This window comes from Sesamum indicum, linkage group LG4 (assembly GCF_026168435.1).
Source record: "Sesamum indicum cultivar Baizhima isolate 11 linkage group LG4, ASM2616843v1, whole genome shotgun sequence".
In the NCBI taxonomy this organism is placed as follows: Eukaryota; Viridiplantae; Streptophyta; class Magnoliopsida; order Lamiales; family Pedaliaceae; genus Sesamum; species Sesamum indicum.
This window is the reverse complement of record NC_142660.1, coordinates 17,310,984-17,333,686: the sequence shown is the minus strand read 5'-3', so window position 1 is coordinate 17,333,686 and position 22,703 is coordinate 17,310,984. Positions and strand designations below refer to the sequence as shown.

The 22,703-nt window shown below is 35.0% G+C and overlaps 3 protein-coding genes across 3 annotated transcripts; all 3 read left to right on the top strand.

Moving 5' to 3' along the window:
* The first annotated feature begins 333 nt into the window (after positions 1-333).
* LOC105179676 (leukocyte immunoglobulin-like receptor family A protein) lies at positions 334-3,940 on the top strand. Its single transcript, XM_011103326.3, has 4 exons — positions 334-513; positions 1,101-1,190; positions 2,806-3,070; positions 3,411-3,940. The coding sequence occupies exons 1-4, from the start codon at positions 471-473 to the stop codon at positions 3,661-3,663; spliced, it is 651 nt and encodes a 216-aa protein (XP_011101628.1). The 5' UTR covers positions 334-470; the 3' UTR covers positions 3,664-3,940.
* A 3,795-nt stretch (positions 3,941-7,735) lies between these two features.
* On the top strand, positions 7,736-13,372 carry LOC105179675 (uncharacterized protein At2g38710). The gene is made up of 5 exons (XM_011103325.3): positions 7,736-8,078; positions 8,730-8,849; positions 9,877-9,991; positions 12,689-12,782; positions 12,907-13,372. The coding sequence occupies exons 1-5, from the start codon at positions 7,975-7,977 to the stop codon at positions 13,110-13,112; spliced, it is 639 nt and encodes a 212-aa protein (XP_011101627.1). The 5' UTR covers positions 7,736-7,974; the 3' UTR covers positions 13,113-13,372.
* Positions 13,373-18,127: 4,755 nt separating this feature from the next.
* Positions 18,128-22,216, top strand: VAMP727 (vesicle-associated membrane protein 727). The gene is made up of 6 exons (XM_011103323.3): positions 18,128-18,314; positions 18,812-19,045; positions 19,139-19,340; positions 19,438-19,558; positions 21,743-21,805; positions 21,887-22,216. Exons 2-6 carry the CDS (start codon positions 18,856-18,858, stop codon positions 22,013-22,015), a joined length of 705 nt encoding a protein of 234 aa, XP_011101625.2. The 5' UTR covers positions 18,128-18,314; positions 18,812-18,855; the 3' UTR covers positions 22,016-22,216.
* The last annotated feature ends 487 nt before the right edge of the window (positions 22,217-22,703 follow it).

Below are 22,703 nucleotides of genomic sequence, written 5' to 3'. Positions count from 1 at the left end.
TTATACTATATATTTTATATTTTGATAGCACATATTTAGCTATTTTATATTGATATTTATTTTATTTAATGCATTTAAAATAGTAAATAATTTTATAATTATAAATTATAATTTTTGTAAAATGATCTTAGCAATATATATAAAAAAAATTATTCCGAATTTATTAAAAATAATTAAAACAATAGGTAATTGGAAAAATGTCTAATTCCTATATTTATGGAAATTAGCAGCCCTAGGAAATGGGTATAAGTATTCCTAATCCCATTACACAAATAAAATATCCTTTTTCTCTAATTACGTATAAATTCAGGGGTTCTTTTGCAAACTCGCAGACCTTCCTTTTCCTTTTCCTTTTCGTTTCATTAAGCCCTCGGCCTCATCTGTGCTCGAACTTGGATAATCATCTCCTGCAGATCGAAATACGCTAAAATATACGCATAGACTGAAAGCTATACATATAGAGAAGAAATATGTACCATCCGACCAGAGGTGGAGTTCGCGGTGGCCGTGATCGTAAGCCCTTTCTGCCTTTCTGCTTTGTTTTCCCTAATTTCTAGGTTTCCTAGCAATTCGGTTTGACTTCATGAAATTTGATTTTAGTTACTAGTATCCTTAAATTTTCATTTGAAATATGCAACTTCTTGGGAAATCTGGATACTCTTGTCTATTTATCCGTCCACCATGTAGCTAGTGGTTAATTTTTGTGGATTACCTAATTGTTCAAAAACATGGTAGTCTTACAGTTGCCGTAAATAGTTTCGGATAAGGCCATAGTGGTTTGATCTGAAGAGGTCCTGAAAGGAGCCCTAGGTGTAAGAAAGTGATTAATTTATTCTCTTCATCTTGTACAATACCAAATTGTTTCTGTAAAAAATCCAGTTAATGATGTGACTTTCAAGATGAGCATACTAGGAGGAAAACTGTTGGTAGTTATATACATGAATAACCCTGAGATGAAGTTGTAGATCGATGTAGGGTTTACCTTGTCCACATGATCTTAATTTCCTATCCTTTCCCTCTATGGTTTTTCTTTCCCAGTTTTTGAAAATTCTTTGTATCCATTCATGAATTTTTGAAATGTTGGTTTCTCCCCTGTGCAGAATTTAGCTGGGATGATGTGAAAGTTGATAAACACCGAGAAAATTATCTTGGTCACAGTATCAAGGCACCTGTTGGAAGATGGCAGAAAGGTAAAATTCTATCTTCCTTTCTCTCTAAGTATGTATTCATGTGAATGCGTGCTCATGCTAGCGTCTATCTCTGTTTCACCGGGCTTGTAACTATTTAAGTTCAAAACATTGAGTAAAGAAGTGTAGCTACTCTCTGTGGGCCTTTGGTTACCTTATCTGATCCTTATCCTGAGCTCTCAATTTTCTTTTCCTTACCTTAGTTGATAACCACGGGGCGTCGTATTAACTATGCTATCAATAGTGGTTTCGATGGCTTACCGAGTAGAACCTCTATTGTTGAGCTTGAATGGATACGTAATGCATTTATACTTCACACAAACTCAACCAACTTCTAGACCTTAAATTTGCTTACTAGAATTAATATGGACTTGAATATATACAATTTAGGTTTTGATGAATGTGAAACTTTTAGGCTTGTAGCTGACTTTTTGTATTTCTTGTTCCTTCCAATGGTTGGTGGACTGAATCTAGAGTGCTTTCTTGGTGAATACTCTTGTTCTGATAGAGAGCTAGAGGGAATCAGATAACCTTGTGGACATTACTTCTCGCTGGTCTTTTTAGCCAAAGCTAAGCTGGACTAGAAGCACAACTAGCCTGGTCTGTGGTGCTGTATGTAGGTAAGCTGATTTTTTGGTGCTGAACAGTCTAAACCTGGGACTAGGCTGTGAGAAAATACATGTTCTGATCCATGTGGCCTTTTGCGTTGTTGGTAGCTACAATGGAGAAGGACCCACTAAAACCACTTCTTGGCTTGTTTCTGAAGTTACTTGAACTTCCAATTCTGTAAAATGCTGTGAAGTACGAACCATTTTGAACCATCCAATTAAGTAACCATGTATATTCTAGTGCGGGGCCCATTTTTCAGTGAGCAATTTGTGAAGACTGCGTTTTATATTTCACGTTAGGTTTATTGGCTACTTGTTTCGTTGAATATATGTTATCCTCTCTCTCCTTCCACTCTTTTCCCCAGGGAGGACAAAAAGCATAGTTGCTTGTATCTCCCTAACAAGTGACAATATGAAGAGTAGTAGTTGTGAGCATACTAGATACTATCTGCTGCACTCTATCAATAATTCAGACATTCTATCCAGGCAATCTATATGTGATTTCTATACCAATTAGGTACACAAAGGCATTTCTGCAAATATTATTACGTTTTTTCCCCATCTTTTTTTCTCTCATTAACAAGCAGAACTTCTTGGATCTTGAATCCTGCTTGAATTTGAGAGGAACTTTGTTGAATTGACACTTAAGTTTCGGGTGGTAAGTGGCGTATGGTGGATGAAGCCATTTAGTTATAGCGTTATTGCAATAGCTATTTTCTTTATTCATAACAGAATATTAAATTTGGTTGACTCGGGTTTTCTACTCTGGGCTGTGTGATCAATAGCTATTGTGATGCAGTTATATCCACAAAAATTTACATAAGTATTGCAGCTTCTACTAAAAAGTGACTTTTTTTTTAATTTGCACTTAAAGTTCTATTGCCTTAAATGGTTAACTTTGCAATATTCTTTCTGTACATATGTATCTGGGGAATATGCATTACAGTTTACATCTGGTCAACTATTGTTCTGGAAGACTTCAAATGCTATTTCAATTAATATTCTTGCAGGGAAAGACCTCCACTGGTATGCTCGTGATAAAAAATCTGATCTGAATTCGGATGCTATGAAAGAAGAGATACGAAGAATCAAGGAAGAAGAAGAGCAGGCCATGAGGGAAGCTCTGGGCTTAGCTCCAAAGCGTGCAACAAAATCTCAAGGCAATCGCCTGGATAAACATGAATTTGCTGAACTTGTGAAACGAGGTTCTACTGCGGAAGACTTGGGAGCTGGACATGCTGAAGCAGCTCAGGTTCATGGTCTCGGTTTCTCGAGGTACAAACTGAAATTTACAGATTGAATTGTGTTAAAGCTACCTTCCAGGACCCAAGTAAAGTATGACAATGTTGTTTATTCTGACCATGAAAGGAGTCTCCCATGTGTTTTTCTTATACAACTACTTCCACCCCTTAGGCAGAGGGAGTCCATCAGATTTTGGTTCCAAGCATTTCTCATATTGTTTGTTTTATATTTATTTTTTTTAGAGGAGATAAGTAGATTAACATGGAAACCTCCTGTGCAACAAGTAAATAAATGAAACAAAACAAGATAAAAAAACTGAAGAAAGAATGAGTTTATGGTCTATTTTCATGATACATTTTTGGCACATCTACAGGGGGCCTCGTCCGTCAGAAGAATCAAGTGTACCTTCCATTCTGAAGTCGGAACCAGTTGAGAATATGAACATCTCTGTGCCAACCACATCTGCTAGGAACGACAAAGAGGAGTCTGAAGATGAACGTAGCCGAAAGAAAAGGAAGCACGAAGAGAAGCGACATGACAAGCGTGAGAAGAGACATTCTCGTGATTCAGAGGAAAAGAGGAAGCACAAGAAACACAAGGAAAAGAGAAGACACGATTCAGATTGACAAAACAAGTAGGATGAGCCAAAGGATGCTGGGAAGGAACGAACAAATTTGGCGTGAGATTTCTTCCGTTAATACTTTTGATGGGTACATTTTGGAGAAAGAAATGGCAACTGGAGACATTTTTCTCTTGAATCCCTTGACGGCATCTTTCTGCATATTTGGCTAGAATTTATGTTCTTAATGCTCGTGTAAAGTGCAAATGCAGCAGTGTAATTTTATGCCACCATGATTTAAGTATTTATGCAAGTAATAAATGAATAAAACTTATGTTTTATCATTGAATTTCTTGAAGAGCTTGAAACCTGTTTGGAGCTTGGTAGAATTTGTTAGAAAAAGTTGAGGTGAAACGAGTTTTAATTTGGTTAATTTATTTTATCACTATATTCCCCCTTGTATTCCTATTCATATTTCCTGTAGGTTTATTTTAATTGTATTCAGCTTTTGGTCTATATTTCATATTTGGATGAACGTTCAAGTGCGATGCCATCTTGAGTTATGGATAAAACTACATGTAAACGAGAACAACTCTAGGTTCTCCGTTAACGTTCCATGCCAGTGGGTGGCCATTTACTTGCTTATTAATTTGTAGTTTATTGTCATTATTGTTTTGTATGTTACAAAAATATTGATGTACTTGATAGGACTATGAGTATTTTGATAAATTGTGTAAGAAATAATTACACCATCCTTTATGAGATTTGGAGCAATGAACATAGATTTTTTTTAATTAAAAAAATTACACTTAATACTCCTGATATATATTTTTGTTGAATATATATATCCATCCATAAGCAAAAGGGTTGAACAAAATTTCATTTTTATTCTCGATTTATTGCAGGTAAAGTCTTTTCTAATTGAACTACCCTTATATATATAACTAGAATGAAAAAAAGGGGAATGTCAACGCATCCGGGAAAAAACGATTAATCTCTATCAATAGACCTGCTAAAGCCCCGAACCATAGCGTACTTAGTACTGGGGCCACGGAGAGATATGTTTTTAGATCTCGCATTGAAAAATCTCCTTCTTTTATTTATTGTAATACATAAAGCATATATGATCAGGTACATATGTAGTTAAGGGCCACTTAAAATTGAACACGGAATCCCTAATTCAAATTGAAATGTACAACGATCCATAAGATTTTACTTTTCTGAAAATTAAAACAGAAAAACATACATCCCCTCTTAGCGAGTAGTTCTGAAAAATACTCATTTTTTTTTTTTTTTATGATGGGTTCTGTAGTGCTTTTAATATGAATATGTCTTAAAAGAGAAAAGGCATCATATATCTATAATTTCTGATGAGTGGTAACTAGTAGTTATCTTGTTGTTGGACAAGTTATTCAAAATTATAACAACAAGGAGAGATCCTACCAGTATAGCCAAAAATCAAGGAATTTAATTACATGTATCTTTGATCAGTCGAATCTAGTTGGCACATGTTTTCGTGATGACACCCTTTAGGACGAGGTGGTGTTGGGTGTATAGAACAATACTGACATATTGGATGAGATGAATGAGCCTCGAGCTTGCTGATATTGGATCATGAGTAAATGCTGCCCTGTCGGCAGAGCAATAGAGTTGGTTGGGTTGGTGGTCCATCAACCTCCTGATATTAAGTGGGCTAGCTAGGTCTGGACCGATTGTTGTTGAGTGAATTGAACGTAACTCCCTAATGCAAATGAGTTGGATCTAGGTTTTGCACTTAGAAAATAATTATTACGGGCATCAATTATTATTATTATTATTATTATTATTATTATTATTATGATAATAATAATAATAATATAAAAACAGTGTATTTTTTATCGATTTAAGAATTCATCCTCTAAAATGGAGATGTTTATAAAAATAGTCATTTAAATTTAATATATATATATATATATATATATATATATTAATGACGTGAGCAAAAAGTTGCTTGTTTGGATCACCAATTTGAGGTCTTTGGGCCTAACTTTTCACACATCCTGGAAGTGAAACCTACAAAATATACGTTAGTACTTCGAGGTTCAAGTTAATAAACAATAATGAAAATAAGAATTAAAATAAAAAAGTACAATGTAGCTTTAAATGACAATATTTTAAGTGTGTGTAAGTATTAAGAATACGGTTACCCTTTACCAAGGGGAGATGACCCCTTTGTAGCCCTTGCCCCTTGCCGCTAGAGAGAGTCTAGTCTTCTTGGGACTCAGGAAAATTGTTGCTAGGGGGATAGACTTCATCTATATGAGGGAAGCTTCTAATTGGGACTCCTAACCATTTAGGGACTCATCCTCCAAGCCGATTGAACTACTTTCAGGGACAAAACTTTTGGGGTTCCTAGGGGGTGGTTGATGTAGGCCAAAAGCCATTCCTAGATTCTTGGGTACCTTTCGTGGTAGGGAGGGTATCACTTTTTGAGATGTCCTTCTAAAAATTGGGTGACATGTGAATAGGGGTTTTTAGGTATCGATGAGGCTATCACGCTAGCACCATTCCTAGACTTTTTCAATCCTTTTCACTTAATGGAATCCTCCTAAGGGTTCAGTGCTAGGGTCTTTTTTGTGCATTAGGTAGAAGCAGGAGACTGTTTTTTTTTGGCTACTTGGATAGGTGGAGAGATTTTGAGAAATTGGTGGACATATGAAAACTACCTTGAACAAGTTTTCCTTCCACTTCTCCCAGCTTCATTCAATCTCTCTCACACTACTCGGGGTGGTAGAAGAGTTGAGCCGACTCACGAAGCTCTGGATCTGGAGCTCAACTCGAGCTCGAGTTTTTCGAGATTGAGCTCAAACTCTTCTATTCGGGCTCTCAAGCTTTTTAATTTTTTTAAACTTTTTTATATATTTTTTATTTTTAATATTTTTTTATATATTTAACTCCATATTCAATGTTATATCAGCTTTATATTCAAAACTAACCATATATTATAATTATTAAGTAATATATGGTGTTTTTATTTATATATTTAATCTCTTAAGCAACAAGTTAGTAAGTTCATTATTATTACTATATATATTTTTTAATTTTATGTTAATTATTGATTTTTTCAATTATTTAATAGTTGAAGAAAATTAAAAATATATTTTTGTTAAAAATAATTCGGGCGTGTCAATTCTAATTATAAATGAAATGAAAAGCTTGAGCTCGAGCTAAATGTTTTGGGCTTGATTCAAAATTAAAAGCTCAAGCTCGAGCTCGAGTCATAATTTTTTATCGAGTTCGACTCATTTACATCCATACACACTACTCTCCTCTCTGTCTAGCCAATTTTCTCCTCTATTGACAAGAAAAAATTCGTCCATCATCTTCTCTCTCCATAACCTCGAGTTTTTCTTGATTTAGAATCATATCAAGAACAAGGAAGATCGAAACACACTAACAGGTAGTGTGATTTCGATTTCTCTTCTACGATTTCAGACTTGCTAGTACAAGGACAAGTATTGCCGGTTGATGGAGAAAAACGAGAGGTAATTCTATTTACGTTTATACTCTTGATTTTTTTTATTCATATGCCTTATGCATGATCAGATCTGCATTTAATGCACCGAACCACCAAGAAAAATCAAAGATACACCCTTAATTCGAATTATTTTCTTTAACAGCTTTTAAATTTCATTTTTTCCACCCTTCCATCACATTTTCAGGCCGATCCGCTTTCTTTCAGCATCCTTCTAGGGCCTTTCCCATGTTGGGCTCCTTTGCGAGCTTTGCATATTTTGGAGCATCAATTAGAATTTTGAATGACATGATTACATTAATACATAAATAAATTAAGTAATAGATCAATTCAATTAAATATTAATAAAATTATAAATAATAAAATAAATTATTATAAATTTACATAAAGCAACATAAATACTTGTATATTTAGTGGGATTCAAATTTATGACTCCAACCTATCCATGGACTTCAAACTTGGATCTTAACCCCTTCACCAGGGCATTATTGGTATTATATATATTAGAATTTTTAAAACATTTTGGAAAAAAATACACAAACGACGCCGCAGCAAGGCTGCAACTTAGGCCGTTTGTTCCTTGACAGCATTTTCCCCACACACGCGCGTGTATATATTTTATTTCCAGTGCTTCTCAATTATTCCCGGGACCAACCTCTATAGGAAGAAAGAGAGTCCCTCACTCCATTTCCATTCCTACAGCCTACACCCAAAAGTATCTTGCCTTGCCTTTCTGCTCTCCTTACTCAAACCCTAATTCGATTTCTGATCATCCCGTGAATTTTTCGCCAATCGGTCGTATTCCGATTGATCGAATTCAACTGATTGATTATTTATTTTGTAACACAAGGGGAACTGAAAAAAATGGTGTCGGCAAATAGGGAAATGGTGGTGTACTGCTTCGACACACTGGTCGCGCACTACAACAGCGAGGAAGCTCCTCCTCCCGCTTTCGATGAGGGTCAACAGTACGGGATTCCCCTTCTTTCTGCCCTTTTTTTTTGGATTGTCTGTGATTGTATGTGAGAGACTGTAGCTATAGTTGTTGTTTCAAGTTTTTAGTTTGTTTTGATGGTTAATTTGTGCCTTTTTTTTTATTTTCGTTTTTTATTTTTATATGTACAATATTTTACTATACGTACGAAGAAAATGTTTGCTAGTTTGCTAGTTTTTGCTTATATTTTCTTATCAGGAAAATGTGCTCTGGTTAATTGCCTGCATAGCGTGCATTTGCATGTGATTTATAAGTGGCATCCTTTATAATTTAAGAAGTTTTCATGACTTGAAATGATCCGGATTTCTATGGGAACTTGCTGTTGCTGATTTATGCAATGCATCTCAACAGTACTACCAAGTTTCTGGGATTACAGAGCTTGATTGTTAAATGTAAAGATGTTGTTTGTTAAGACATCATCCTATTTTCACCTGGGAAAAAAGTTTTATCAAAGTAGACAAATTATTCCAAAAGATTATCTTTTTTCTTGTCTGGTTAGCAAAAGAATGGATTTAATGCTTTTAACTGACAGGCTTTGAATTTTTGATAAATAAACTACTTGGTGACATCCAGAATTCTTTGATATATGGTTTATGCCTCATGCAATTACACTCTGGTTTTTCAGCCCATTGTTTGTGACTTGGAAGAAAGCAGTCAATGGTGGGGAACCTCGTTTACGTGGATGCATAGGGACTCTTGAAGCTCGCTGCATAATTAATGGTTTCAGGGACTATGCTTTAACAAGGTAATTAAATAATAAATTTTTCAAACTCGGAATGCCAGAGGTATGATATGTCTTGATGCTCATTCTTTCTGAGGCATCAAGGTTTGAGTGGCTTACTTATTTTACGCATTTGCTATTTGCTCTTCGATGTCTCTTGAATCATCTATTGAGTGATACCACTGAACATAGGATTTTGTTGTTAGCCACTATATTTACATTCTTAAGTTAAGCTTGGATTGTGTTACATGCCATTGATGTCTTGACCAGGGGAAAAATAACATGCTTATCTAAACACATAATGGTTCCACATTCTCATGACCTGCCTAATTTCCCATTTTCCTGCAACATTTTTTGTGTGTTCTCTGGTATAACTGTTGATCTTCACTGGTTAAAACTTAAAAGCTTGCAGCTTGAGTTAGATTGTACAATTTCAATATGTTACGCAATATGTTAGGCTTAAATAAACTGCTCATTCTGTGATGGGGTTAAAATGAAAAATTTCTTCTTGGTTTACCTGTCTGATAATCTTTTAGAAGGCTTTTGCTGGTTTGATTGTTGACATAGATCATCTTCAATGGTGTTATGTGTATAAGCATTTGCATTTCCTGGTCAACTGCTCTGTAAGAGCTCAAACACTATGTGATGGCTGAGATAACTTATTGATGGAAATGGAAATAAGAATATTCACTGAATACTGAATACCCTCTTATCTTCCATCACAATACTTTTGTGAGGTTCCCAAAATTCTTATTCAACATGAGGAAGTTTCACATCTTTGATGTCACTGAGGTAAACCCAAAGTCTAATACTCTATTCCCTTCAGTCTTCACTAACATCTTTAATGGTAATGAGTTCCTCCTTTTTACTTATCTTGAATGTTAATCCTTTATACAAATAGTCATCATAATAATCCCAAAGCTGTTTATACTCTACTTTTAGTTGCTACGTTGAAATTGTTGAATTGGATCTCATTTTATGTGGGCTTCTACTGTATATCCTGCTAATCTCTATGAAAATATAATATCGGTCCACATTTTATATTTTGCAGTGCCCTCAGGGACCGTCGTTTCCCCCCTATACAAGCTAAAGAATTGCCTTACTTGGAATGTACAGTTTCCATACTGACTAATTATGAAACTGCTCGTAACTACCTCGACTGGGAGGTAACTGCTCTAATGGATCTTGTGTTAGTGACAAACCTGTGTTATACACATGTATCTATTTCTAACTTTGTGTCTTAGTTGAACAAAGATGCAAATTGTGTCATGGATCCTATGTTTTGCTATGTTTATAAACTTCTTTGGAAACCAAATTCATTAATGTCACAAGGGTGTTTGACTAAGCTTATTTAAAACATTTTATAAGCTCATACAACTTATAAGATATTTTTAGAGCTTATGAGATGTTATATTTCATTCTAAAATGGTGTTTGGCTAAGCTATTTAAAGGATCTTATAGATGTAATACATCTTATTAGATGTTTTAGATTAGACCTTACAAGGTGTTAGATCTTGTTTTGAAAATAAGCTTTTAGATAAAATCAGAACATATTTTGTGATTAATATAACCTGAAGGATATTTTTCCCCATTTTCCTTTTAATTATGGTTGTTGTTTATATGATCTTAAAAATAAATTAGGAACTACTTTTCTTAAAGGAGCTTATAAGCCCCTAATATCTTATTTTTGGATCTTGTAAGCTACTTCTCTAAAGAATTTACCAAACAATTTTCAACATCTTTATGAAATGTTTTAAAGAGCTTATATGCTCAGCCAAACACCCTCTACAACGCCTTATTGTAGGATGCAGTAGTCTGAGTTTTTAAATACTTTCAAACAACAAAAAAATATCCAGTCTTCAGCACAAGACAATTGGCATGACAGTAGTATGCGGAAATTTGATCGTTTGTAGCTCATGAACTTGAATCACCATTGTTCTATTGCCTATGTATTTGAACTTAAATTAGGGTAGAGTTTTAGTGAATCAGATCACTGTTTAAATGGATTAGTGTTGACAATTAACTACTTAATACTTTGTGAGCGTAAGAATATTGCGTGTGAAGGAGATTGGAGAATTCGGAGGGGACTACCTTTTCTATTGTGGCAAACTTCTTGTCGCAATCAATAATTCAACAAACTATGTTAATTTTATTTGTTTTAAACCAATTATTGATGCTTGAGTTTGCTTGATCTCTTTTTCATTTTGAAAATGAACTTGTGTATTTGACTTACTAATATCATTAGATGGATTATTGAGTTTGCATCTTTTTCCTTTACAAAATTGAATTTAGGTATTCTGTTTAACTTACGTATGTCTTTAAACTGACTTTTGACCTTGCTTGTTCTTACTCTTCTCAAAATTGAATTTATGCAGGCTGTTTGACTTATATATATCTTTTGACTGCTGAGTTTGAGTTTGCTTGTTCTGTTGATATGTTTTGTTTCAAAATTGAAATTTTGTTTGCACTATTGGACATTCTAAGATACTTACTTCTAGACTGAAAATCTAACAAGAAATGCTAACTAATTTACTTCTGTTCCCAAGCACGGGTTATGACAAAAGTAGAGGTGGCAAACGGGTAGGTTGGGTGTGGGTCAGGTCTAAATAGATTGGGTTCACAATGGGTAAGGTCCGATATGGGTTTAAATGTATGGGTCAAATATGGATCAGGTTGGAAGCATGTTGATTTAGATATTGTTGGGTTTAATACAATTAAAAAAAAAATTCATAGAATTTTTGGATCTCTATCAAATATTGTCTACTAATTTTTAGCAAGTTACGTGTGTCATTATGATATCAAATATAATTATGAATTATTATCTTTTAATAATTACTTTTCACAATATATTGCACCAGATTTTTTATTTATCCAAATCTCATTTTGATTCCGTTCAAATTGATTTTACAGAATGACACCCCTAAGAAGCAATAATTTACTAGTTATGAAAAATTAGAGGTCTATCATGCTTTTTCTTTTCCAAGTCAAATGAAAATATATTATTTAGAAATATTATCTTTATATAGTTATAGAAGAAAATTAAAGAAAATGCTTGTAGAATCATGGCTATAGTAGTATCTTTATTTAGTTGCATAATATTATTAAAAATAATATTTTTAATCGATATTTAAAAAACAAATATATAATATTTGATTGATTAATAGGAAAATAATTATGATGAGACTCATTTTAGGACCCGTTAGAAAACATGTGGGACTTAATTAAACGCACAACACATTTTGAACTATGATTATAGTGACATCTTTCGTTAATTCCATGATATTTTTAAAAATGACATTTAATTGACTAAATGCAAATTTAAAGATGGGACCCATTTAAGACCCATAATATAGTAAATTTAATTAAACACATCCCACATTTGACCCAAATTGAAACATTTAAACCCAACCCAAACCCAAAGCTAGGTCGATTGGGTTGGAACCATGGGTTTTCAACCCATATTGCCACCACTAAACAGAAGATGCTAGTATTAGATGCCGAGAGTTGCCACTGTAGTTATATATTGAACTTGAGGTCTATATTACAATAGAGGTCAGTGATTTCTTCTGGGGAATGAAATGACCTCTTTGTTTGCAATCTGTTTCCCCCTTCTTCAAACTAATACTGCCAAGTTTGTTGATGCAACCTCGAAGCATATTTTAAATTGAATGGTGATTTGTCTCCAAATGCTGATTCTATACGCATGGTTAAATGCTTCTTTTGAGTGATTCTTTGCTTCATTCATATCTACAGTTCCTTGAATAAATTGATCAGTAAATTTATTGTGAAGGATGTAAGAGCATATTGGCAAGCCTGAATTCTGGAGTCGAGCTTTGGTTCTAATCAAATTACTGTTTATCCAGGTAGGAAAGCATGGAATAATTATTGAATTTACTGATCCTGACTACAATACAAGGCGAAGTGCGACCTACTTGCCCGAGGTTGCTGCTCACGAAGGTACAGTATGAAATTCTTTTTATTTCCAAAAGTCGTGCATTAACAGGTTAGTGTACATCCATAGGGGAAAGCTATCACATTCTTGCTTTAAATTTCTGATAGTTTTCTTTATTTATCATGCAAGATTGGACAAAGACAGAAGCAATCGACTCATTGATGAGAAAGGCAGGTTATAGTGGCACTATCACTGAACAACTGAGGAAGCGTATTCAGCTTACCCGTTACCAGAGCACTCTATATACCATGCACTACAGTGATTATGCTGCCTATGTGAAGACAACTAGAGGTGCTGCTCCGACTATTAATGGGGCAAAACCAGGGAATCATTGATAGGTTCATTACCTTCCATTTGCACCAGAAAACTATTCGGCTGGTCCGGAAGGTAATTCATTTAAACCAAATGCTGGATGCAAACGAATTCTTGTTTCGTCCTGCTCAGTAACTGTTATTGCTTCCTATCCTATCTTTTCTCAATTCTCATGTTATTTGCTAACTATTTGGAATTAATGCCCAAGAGCTTCTCTGGGACAAAGCTGCAATGTTGTAAAACTTGTGTCGTTGTAATATAATTTATGTTATGTTGGTTTCAAGTGTAAGTTTTCTTCGTCTTCTCCCGTGATCTGGTCTCTGATTTGTGCATTTCGTGCTGAATTATTTCACTTTACCTTGTGTGTGTTACTTCATAGGGCTGACTATTCGCTTAGAACTAGTTGAAAAACCAAAGGTAGTACAGAAAGTATTTGCTAATGTAGTGAGTCAAAGTCTTGCGTTGCTCGAGTAAGACTCTCCATGGGCTTGAGCTTGTTTGAGCTCGATTTCAACTTGAGCCTATTATATTGCAAACAAACTTGAGTCTAATATAATTAAATTGGATTATAATGAAAGTAAGGTCCCATATAAGACACCTATATGGGTGTGACGGCAAATACTTAACCCCTTTTTGCTGCGTGAGCTGCCTTCTTGCATATCTTTCTACATATCATTACATATCATTTAGCAATCCCCAAGGATGCTGGGTACTAGATATGATTTTTTAAATTACGGGAGGTTTATATGTAATTTCACTAAATTGTAGAGGAGGATGTGTGATTATTCCTAATTTTAAAATTACGTGATGATTAATTTCATAGAGATAGGGACCGTCGTAGAGGTCATCATTCGTCTGATGGACTGAGAAATTAAAGTAATCTACTGTAAGGATGTAGGATTAATTATAACGCGAGATGTTTATATTAGTCGTTTTGGTATTACTCTTCTAAATGTTCATTATTCGGCCTATTCTTAAATCTTACTCTTATCCCCATTTAGAAACATTGCTCGACCCAACCAACGGTATTAGTTTTTTAAGGGATGATGAATACATTGAGGTTCCTTGAACTTGTAGCATAGTGAGATTACATACATTCACAAGACTGTCAAGCACTATGCATTGTCCTCCTGATGCTCAAAAGAAATGCTTAGGTCAACTGAAAATTGCATTAAGAATTCAGTTTTGCCCATGCAAATCTGATATTCACTATCTCAGTGTTTTTATGGACCATAAGCCATGGGAAGGTATTTTTAATTATGAAATTTTTTACATGAAGTTTAAGTAAATGTTTCATGTCCTGTCATTCTTCCAAATTTCAGTATTCCCAGACTGCGCCATTATCTTTTTTCTTCAAGCAAATTTTTTGACACTGATTGCAGTAATTGGATTATCCGCTAAAATATGCTCCTTTCAAACGAAATGATTTCATATACTATTATGGAGGATCGTACATGGACTAAAATTAACTTCATTTATTTAACTTCTAGAGGAACTGAACTTAAAAACTAGAAAATCGCCCAACATGGAACCACACTCACAAATTGATTTTAATTCACTGGACAATATGGCACGTGGTTATTGTGCGTATATAATAAACAAACTTTTATGTTAATATATATATTATGAATAAGAATAAAGTATAAAAATCAATACATTATATTAAAAAGAAAAGAAAGAAAAGATAATAATTTATTAGTTAATGCAAAATTTAAAGTGTTGAATAAGTTAGTTATATATATTATATAAGTTGAAAGGCAATTTTGACTTCACAAATATTGGTTCAGCGGTGTTATCGACTGTCATTTGAGTGTAGATGCGCTTTCTTTTTTTATATTAGTATCGATGAAATGACAACATATTGGAAAACTGCACGTGAAAATTCAGATTGGAATATTAAAGTCACGTTTTCGTCATCCCTGTTCTGGTTCTCTGAATATATAAGATCAAGAAAACTATAGCAGATAAATGCATACAAATTGGGACTTGTGGAACAACAATTTTCTTACCCATTCATAAACATTCAAAAGCTTAAAGTAGCATATCAGAGGGAAAGGAGAATTGGACAGAAGAAAAAGGACAAGCTTTCCACGCTGTAGAAACTTAACTGCATTCCAGCACAAACATGCAGAACAATGTATCAAGCCCTATTCTTGTTGAATTTTGTAGAGAAGTTATGATCACTATACTGCAGCCTCACACTGAAGAAAGTTCATTCATGTGTTGCTTCTTCAGTAAAATCGCACTTGTACAGAGACAGAGTAGAGTAGCGTTTCTTTTGTTGTGTTTTGTATAGATATTTTGTACAACATTTCCTTCTTTTTTGTTGGAGCTTAGGTGGTCGCTGATGTGGCACAGGTGGTTAGGATATTTTTTTGGCACCCAACACAACTATTTAAGCTCATGCTCTGTATCACTTGATTCATAACATAAAATACAAAATCAGTTTTACAGAGAAAATTCATCATGGCTTTGTTTATTTGCTGCATTTTCTACCATTAAAAACTTCACTAGTATAAGAGCCATCAAATTGATGGTCTCTCCATATCCTAACTAGTTAGAGGCTTTGATTCATGATCTCAATGTCGATCATTTTCTGATTTTGAAGATTGGAGAAATGGTAGAATCTTCAAGGGAAGCTACTGCAACTTGTGTTGTTGATACTAGATCTGGAGGAGAAAACAATAGCACAAAGTCACCGCGTCTTGATTATCCTCCTTTACCAATCATTTCAGCGCCACTAAATGGCAACAATTGGTTGGCGTGGAGCAAAGCAGTGCGAATCGCGCTAGGGAGAAGAGACAAACTGAGTTTCATTGATGGACTTGTACACAGCCTCGTAAAGGGGTTGAGGCGATTAGGCAGTGGAAAATCACTGATTGTATGGTATTAACCTGGATCCTAAATACTATATCGAAAGATATAGTGAATGCTTATCTCTATTCAAACTTTGTGCAAGCTTTGTGGTTGGAGCTTGAGGCGCGGTATGGTGAATCTAATGGACCATTACTGTATCAAATATAGAGGGAAATAAACTCTATGATGCAAGGAAACTTGAGTGTAGTCACTTACTACACCACTCCTAAATAGCTCTAGGACGAAGTACGCTATTTGATGCCTCCAGCTTTGTGTACTTGTGGCTTATGTGTTTGTCAATGTAACACTAGAAACATCGCACAAATAGAAGCAGGTCAACTGATGCAATTTCTAATGGTATTGAACGTTTGATGGTGTTTGAAGTGAGATACTGGTGTTTTCCTCCTCATAGTATTGCTCGACCCTTAGTGTCATTGTCATGGATCCTATCTCAGTAGGGACAATTGCTTACGACCTATAGACCATGCAAAATAGTATCTCTCCGATAGTTGTTCTCGGTGTTGTCCTATAGGCCCGTAAAACTTCTGACAATTCTTCCAGCCAGGCTGTCTTTGCTCCATCCAACCTTGTCTTCAAGTTTTGCAGTAAAATCCAGTTACTATCCACTACTTGTGCATTTGCCTGTGGGTGTCTCATTGAGGTGAAGTTTTGTGTTATTCGCATTTTCTTGTACCATTCCACAACTTTCCTTCTCTAGAACTTGGCTTCATTGTCTGACACTGATACTCTTGGGACTCCATACCGACACATTACGTTCTTCCACAAGAATTTCATTACTTCCCCTTCAGTGATCCTGGTGACCGCTTCTGTTATTTTCCCTGATATGCTCTTGGTAAGATTTGGATGTTTCAGGGGTATTCCTTCGATTTTTCTTTAGATATGTGAATTCAGTCCTTGTGTACATCAGGAAGGATATTAAGAATCTGGTCTATCTTTCGATTTAAGAGATCTATTTTCTTAAGTTAATAGAATAACCTATGCCCAAAATCTTGAACTCTCTGTTGTCTCTCTTAGATTTTGAGAGATTTTCAGAGTATCCGGCTTATGTTCTTTCCAACCATTTTTCTTATCATAATTCTAAGAACTATATTGTTTGAGGAATTTACTTGATCCATCTTGAGAAATTTCATGAAGAAATTCCCTTTTTGCATTTCCAGAGTCTGAAAATATTCTTTATTTTCATTGTAACTTAAACTTTCGTCTGATTTCATACTTTGCGAAATTTCTTTTCTTAGGGATTAAAATATCAATATATAATATAAACAAATTTTTCATTAATAAACCTACACTTTGATACCATTCTATGTGAGGGAAGGTGTGGGTTATGCTTATAAAATAAGTGTGAGCATGGTGTGAGTTATGCATATAAAATAACAAATGGACTAAAACGAACCTTTAAAAGTCTTAAAGGGATAAAATTGTCATAAATCCCCCTAAAACCCAGCCAAAGTACTAAGACTTATTATTTTCCCAAAAGTTGAGGTACTAAAATCAAACTCTTAAAGTTAGGGTATCAAAACTGAAAAAGCCGTATAGTTTAGGGACCAAAATTGATGTGATCCCCAAGTTTAAAAATATTACTAGTGGAAAGGTGGATGAGGGGTAAATTGAAAGTTTACATAATTTTTTTAATTGACATCAACGTTTTCTGTCTAAATCTTAACGAAAGGGAGACAGCTCTAAACGGAGAATTTCAGAGAGGATGTAAATATAATTTTATAAGTTATTTAAAAAAAATATATATAATTTTGTATTTTTGGAGAAAATCTAAGTATAGTCATTTTCTTGTATTTTCATGAGGGTCTAAGACCCGTTCACGATTTTTGTATCCTATCCCAAATAAGGTGTTGAGGATGGTCTGAGTTTTAGATTCAACTGCTCTAAAATATTGGTAGTAATTTGACTAATTTTAAAAATTGAACGAACAATTCATCAAAAGGAAAAAGCAATAAATTTTAGCAATGAGCTTAGTTTAATTGATGAATTCAATGCCTCATGATTATAAGATCATAAATTCATACTTCATGTGAATTATTATTCTATAATAGTAGTTGATTAAGAAGATAATATAATCAATTTATTTAAAAAAAAAGCAGCGGTAGTTTAGGAAAACAAGCAATAAAATATCAGAAGAAACGGCCAACTACAAAAACAAACAAAACTAGTAGCCAGGGTTGTCATTTCCCACAGTTAATTTCCAGCGCATCGACTCCTCTGCTGTCTAACTCTCTGAGCGAACTTTTCACAGTTCTCTTCACGCAAACGCAAGAAATCCGTCATCAATATATTTTTTAGAAGAATTAGCTTAGATCGATTAAGATTCAGAAACCTCCCACCTCATCACAGAGGTTATGATTCTTGTTTCATCAATTCTCGACGCCCATTTATTTTTTTTGCAGTTATTTTGACTTTTAATTCTCGATACCCATTTTTTATGCAGTTTCTTTGTGTTTCGTTATGCGTTATTGCTCATTTGGTTCCTTTTATCTGTGGGTAGCATGATTATTTTTCTCAATTTCCTCAATTTTTGATGGTAAATTTATTATTTTGACTTCCCTGTTTTAGGGTTATTTTTTGCATATTAGTTGTGTTTCGATGGAGTTCGCTTCGGATACTGCTTATGTCTCTATACATTGTCTTAGATAATTTAATCTGTTGATGTGTAGTTCATCTGGAATGAGTGTTCTTTTGGGTGGGAAGCAACTGTCTTTCCTTTTGCATGATGAGTTTGATTGGTTTTATATTATCTCATCTTCCTTCTGTTGTTCTTGGGAGGTGGGGGGTGTTTGTATTCGGCTTGGATTAAATTTGGGTTTATTAAATTGCTTTTGTTTTAACTTGATAGGTGAATAACGGGAATATTGTTGGGGGGTTATTTGCTTTACAAGAATGAGTCCAAAAGGCTTGATTTATAGCTTCGTCGCAAAAGGGACTGTTGTGCTGGCAGAGCACACCCCTTATTCTGGAAACTTCAGCACGATTGCTGTCCAGTGCTTGCAAAAGCTTCCTAGTAACAGCAGCAAGTACACGTACTCGTGTGATGGCCACACTTTCAATTTCCTCCTCGATGATGGATTTGGTACTTAATTTCTTTTGTGTGCATGGATATCATATGCACTTTTATTGCTTAAATTAAATCTAGCGATATCTTAATACTTGTTCGGGTGTGCAGTGTTCCTTGTTGTTGCAGATGAATCAATGGGAAGAAGCGTACCTTTTGTATTTCTTGAGAGAGTGAAGGACGACTTCAAACAACGTTATGGTGATAGCATCAAGAGGGATGGTCCACACCCTCTAGCTGATGATGACGATGAAGATGATGATTTATTTGAAGATCGGTTCAGCATTGCATACAATCTTGATCGAGAATTTGGGTACATATCATCCATGCTTTTCTTTGGAAAATATGACAACTTTAATATACTATTGCCCTGGTATACTTCTGACTTCTTATTCTTTTTGTTCTACTAGACCGAGGCTTAAGGAGCACATGCAGTATTGTATGAATCATCCAGAGGAAATGAATAAGCTGTCCAAACTGAAGGCTCAAATAACAGAGGTCAAAGGGATAATGATGGACAACATTGAGAAGGTACACATGCAGTCCCTTCTACTATTAGATTAAAAGTGAATGATGATTGAATGTAATCCTGGTCTTAAACAAATTCTAAGAATTCAAGTTATGCTTCTCTTTAGATTGCAATTGTTCATTACGCTCTTTATTAAACTTTCTCTCTTGGTTGTTGTTGCTTTGGAACTCGTCTGGTATACAAAATTCAGGCTGCTCAGGGAGAAATAATTTCAGTCAGAGAAAGTTAAATGAGATGATTATGAGTTGATAGTCATGCTCCGTTTTGTGTCTTCTATTATTCTCATGATTCTGTAAATTCAAAGTTGCGAATTTTGTTTATCTTGCCTACTAGAGACAGCTTGTTTTATCCATTCTTCTTCTCTGTATACTTGTGTGTGTGAGGCACACACCAAAAGCAGACATGTATATCCGAGTCCACTTGTAGGTGCATCTCAAGGGAGAAATATTTAGTACTTAGCAAATAATGATGCTATAGTGACTTGGATTCGTTTGTATTTCCATGGAAAAACAAAAAAAAATGCCTAGATTAGCTTAGTCGGGCCCACTAAAGAAATCTCCACTTGTCTTCTCATCCTCTCTCTCCCTGACATACTTGCATGTAAGTCTACCTCTCTTAGACAAATGTAAATTTAAAAGAACAGCTTTTGCTTATTCTGCCCACACTAAATCTATCCATTGTCATCATTTTTTCTTATGCACAAATAATTACATGCAGATAGAGACACACAATCGCACACCACATACATGGAAGAAAACTCTTAACTCATTCCAATGGGAAATAATTCACTCAGAATACTAATGATATTTAATGATTTGGATACGTCTAGTTAATATTTTGGTAAAGAGTTGACAATCAGGCTCCACTATGCTCACTCATGGTCCAACAAATAAGAAATTCCTAGAACTGCTCAGCCACCCCTGGTAAAGTAAGACTGTCTGCCTTGGAGCTTGTGTCCCTCACATCTCCTTGTTTCTCTTCTATCCATTTTCTGTTGGTTTTCTGACCTCTGTTCACAAGTGATATTATAGTTATAATCACCTATTCTAAGCTTTTTTGGTATTTGGTTGTGTGTATCCTTTTAACTAGTTATTTTATGCCAATTAATTTTTAGTAAACAAGGGTCGGTTCACTTAGATGTGTGGTGAACATTTTGGGGCCAGGTGGAGTCTATGCTCTAGTAAACCTCCTGCCTCAGTTTAAATCGTTGTGTAGTGGCAAACATGTCAGTGTTTGGTCTGGCTACAATAAAACCATAATAGCAGAACTGTGTTGAGGTGAAACCTGCTTGAGCTCATTAAGATGAACATAAGGTGTGGTTATCAGCTCCTTGTTATTAATCTGGGCATTCCTGTCTCTGGCATATTATTACCATCGTTGGTAAAATGAAGTATGCTGGCTACAGGTCTTCAATTCTAGAACATTCTTCTATTTTGTCTTTAAGTGGACAGGAGAATGTGAAACTTCTCATCATATTACGTTATTCTTCCTTTGCAATCAGATTCAGTTAAATCATGTTGGCTTTCCAAAAGGTCCATTTATCCAAAAGAGATATTAATATAATGCTGTTGTACGAGTCTATGAAACTACTTTTATAGTAATTTAATAATTTTTAACTGTTTTTCTTGGTATGAAAAGAGTTCGACATAGTGTGAATATGTACATTTGGGAGATTGATGGAGGCCTGCCAATTGGATAGGAAGATTAGATATTATGTATCCACTGTATTGATAGGTGTGCCCCCTCTGTGTCATGAGGTTGTGTTATTGGAAAAGGAATTGGATTTACGAATTAGAATCTTGGTACGTATCTTGAGTCGTAACTATGATTCTCGTTCTCTGGTGGCAAATAGGGAAATTCTGCAGATATGCTTCTCCAGGACTTTTATTTTATGAAGAAATTGAATATTTCATTGAGTTGTTAAATTATTATTGAAAAGGTAAAGGCTTGTGCAACTGTCCACATATCTACTTCCAAGTCTTGTAACTGTATAGAGATAAAGAACTGTAGGTGCCTGTCCATCTCTGTTATGTGAAAACCAGGTTGGAGCAACATTGATTTTCTGTGATGTTTTAAACATTTGCAAGGGGTTATTTCCTAAGAAGTCTCTCCTATTTATGGCATCCTTAGATTAAACCTTAAAAAGGTTGTTGGACACAGTTTTCAGACTCTTTGTTCTCCTTCAGGTTTTGGATCGTGGCGAGAAAATTGAATTGCTGGTAGATAAAACAGAGAACCTGCAATTCCAGGTGAGTCCTCTCTTTCTGCCCTCTATGCTAAGCTATGGAATTTTAGGTTTCCTTTTAATGTGCTTATGGAGATTTGTTCAGGCTGACAGCTTCCAAAGGCAAGGAAGGCAGCTACGTCGGAAGATGTGGTTGCAGAATCTTCACATGAAGCTGATGGTTGGAGGAGCTGTACTCATTCTAATCTGCCTCATCTGGTTTATGTTTCGTTGAGATTCCGAACGTTTGGTCTTCAAAACATGCTGCGAGCATTGTTTTCTCCTTCATGTACAAAAACTGGTAGTCTACTACTATATGTACATTTGTTTTGTTCCGCACGGTCACGCTGTTATTTCGTTAACTGTATTTTACAACGGAGAGTTTAGCATTTTTACGATTGATCTAATAAATATAGACAGCTTGTATCCTGTTAAATAGCAGGTTCCCCTAAAATCCTCCGTTATTATCTCTTTATCGCCTTAAAGCTTAAGAATCCCAAACATGGTGCTATAAGAACCGATGACATTTGCACAACGTTGGCATGGAGCTCACTATTATCAAAGTCTTTTTTAAGGGACTGGTGTTTGGCAAAAACATACTATGGAAATTGTTTTTTCCAATTGAAAAACATACGTATTGATTATAGCAGTTCTGGTGATCAGGGATTTCATTTGAGTCTGCAGGTCACGATTTGATTTAAACCGTTGGGGGCTGGAAGGTAAGGGCACAATTTGGCAATTACAGGGTGTTTTAATCTCTTATGGTGTGCATATTTTGATGTGCAAGTTAGTTTAAGGATAGCCCGATGCCCAGTTAATCAAGAGGGTTGGGCCGGGGCTCCATATTACCTTAACCCGTTATCCAATTAATCAAAACGGATTTGGAACGGGGCTCCAAATTACTCTTAAGACACCAATAACCA

Bases quoted from the DNA above. Each gene is read 5' to 3' on its own strand.
- LOC105179676 (XM_011103326.3), top strand. From the start codon at position 471: ATGTACCATCCGACCAGAGGTGGAGTTCGCGGTGGCCGTGATC. The intron at 514-1,100 runs GTAAGCCCTTTC...TCCCCTGTGCAG, and splicing joins AGTTCGCGGTGGCCGTGATC to AATTTAGCTGGGATGATGTG. The intron at 3,071-3,410 runs GTACAAACTGAA...GCACATCTACAG, and splicing joins CATGGTCTCGGTTTCTCGAG to GGGGCCTCGTCCGTCAGAAG.
- LOC105179675 (XM_011103325.3), top strand. From the start codon at position 7,975: ATGGTGTCGGCAAATAGGGAAATGGTGGTGTACTGCTTCGACACACTG. The intron at 8,850-9,876 runs GTAATTAAATAA...TATATTTTGCAG, and splicing joins AGGGACTATGCTTTAACAAG to TGCCCTCAGGGACCGTCGTT. The intron at 9,992-12,688 runs GTAACTGCTCTA...CTGTTTATCCAG, and splicing joins GTAACTACCTCGACTGGGAG to GTAGGAAAGCATGGAATAAT.
- VAMP727 (XM_011103323.3), top strand. From the start codon at position 18,856: ATGAGTCCAAAAGGCTTGATTTATAGCTTCGTCGCAAAAGGGACTGTT. The intron at 19,046-19,138 runs GTACTTAATTTC...TCGGGTGTGCAG, and splicing joins CCTCCTCGATGATGGATTTG to TGTTCCTTGTTGTTGCAGAT. The intron at 19,341-19,437 runs GTACATATCATC...TTGTTCTACTAG, and splicing joins AATCTTGATCGAGAATTTGG to ACCGAGGCTTAAGGAGCACA.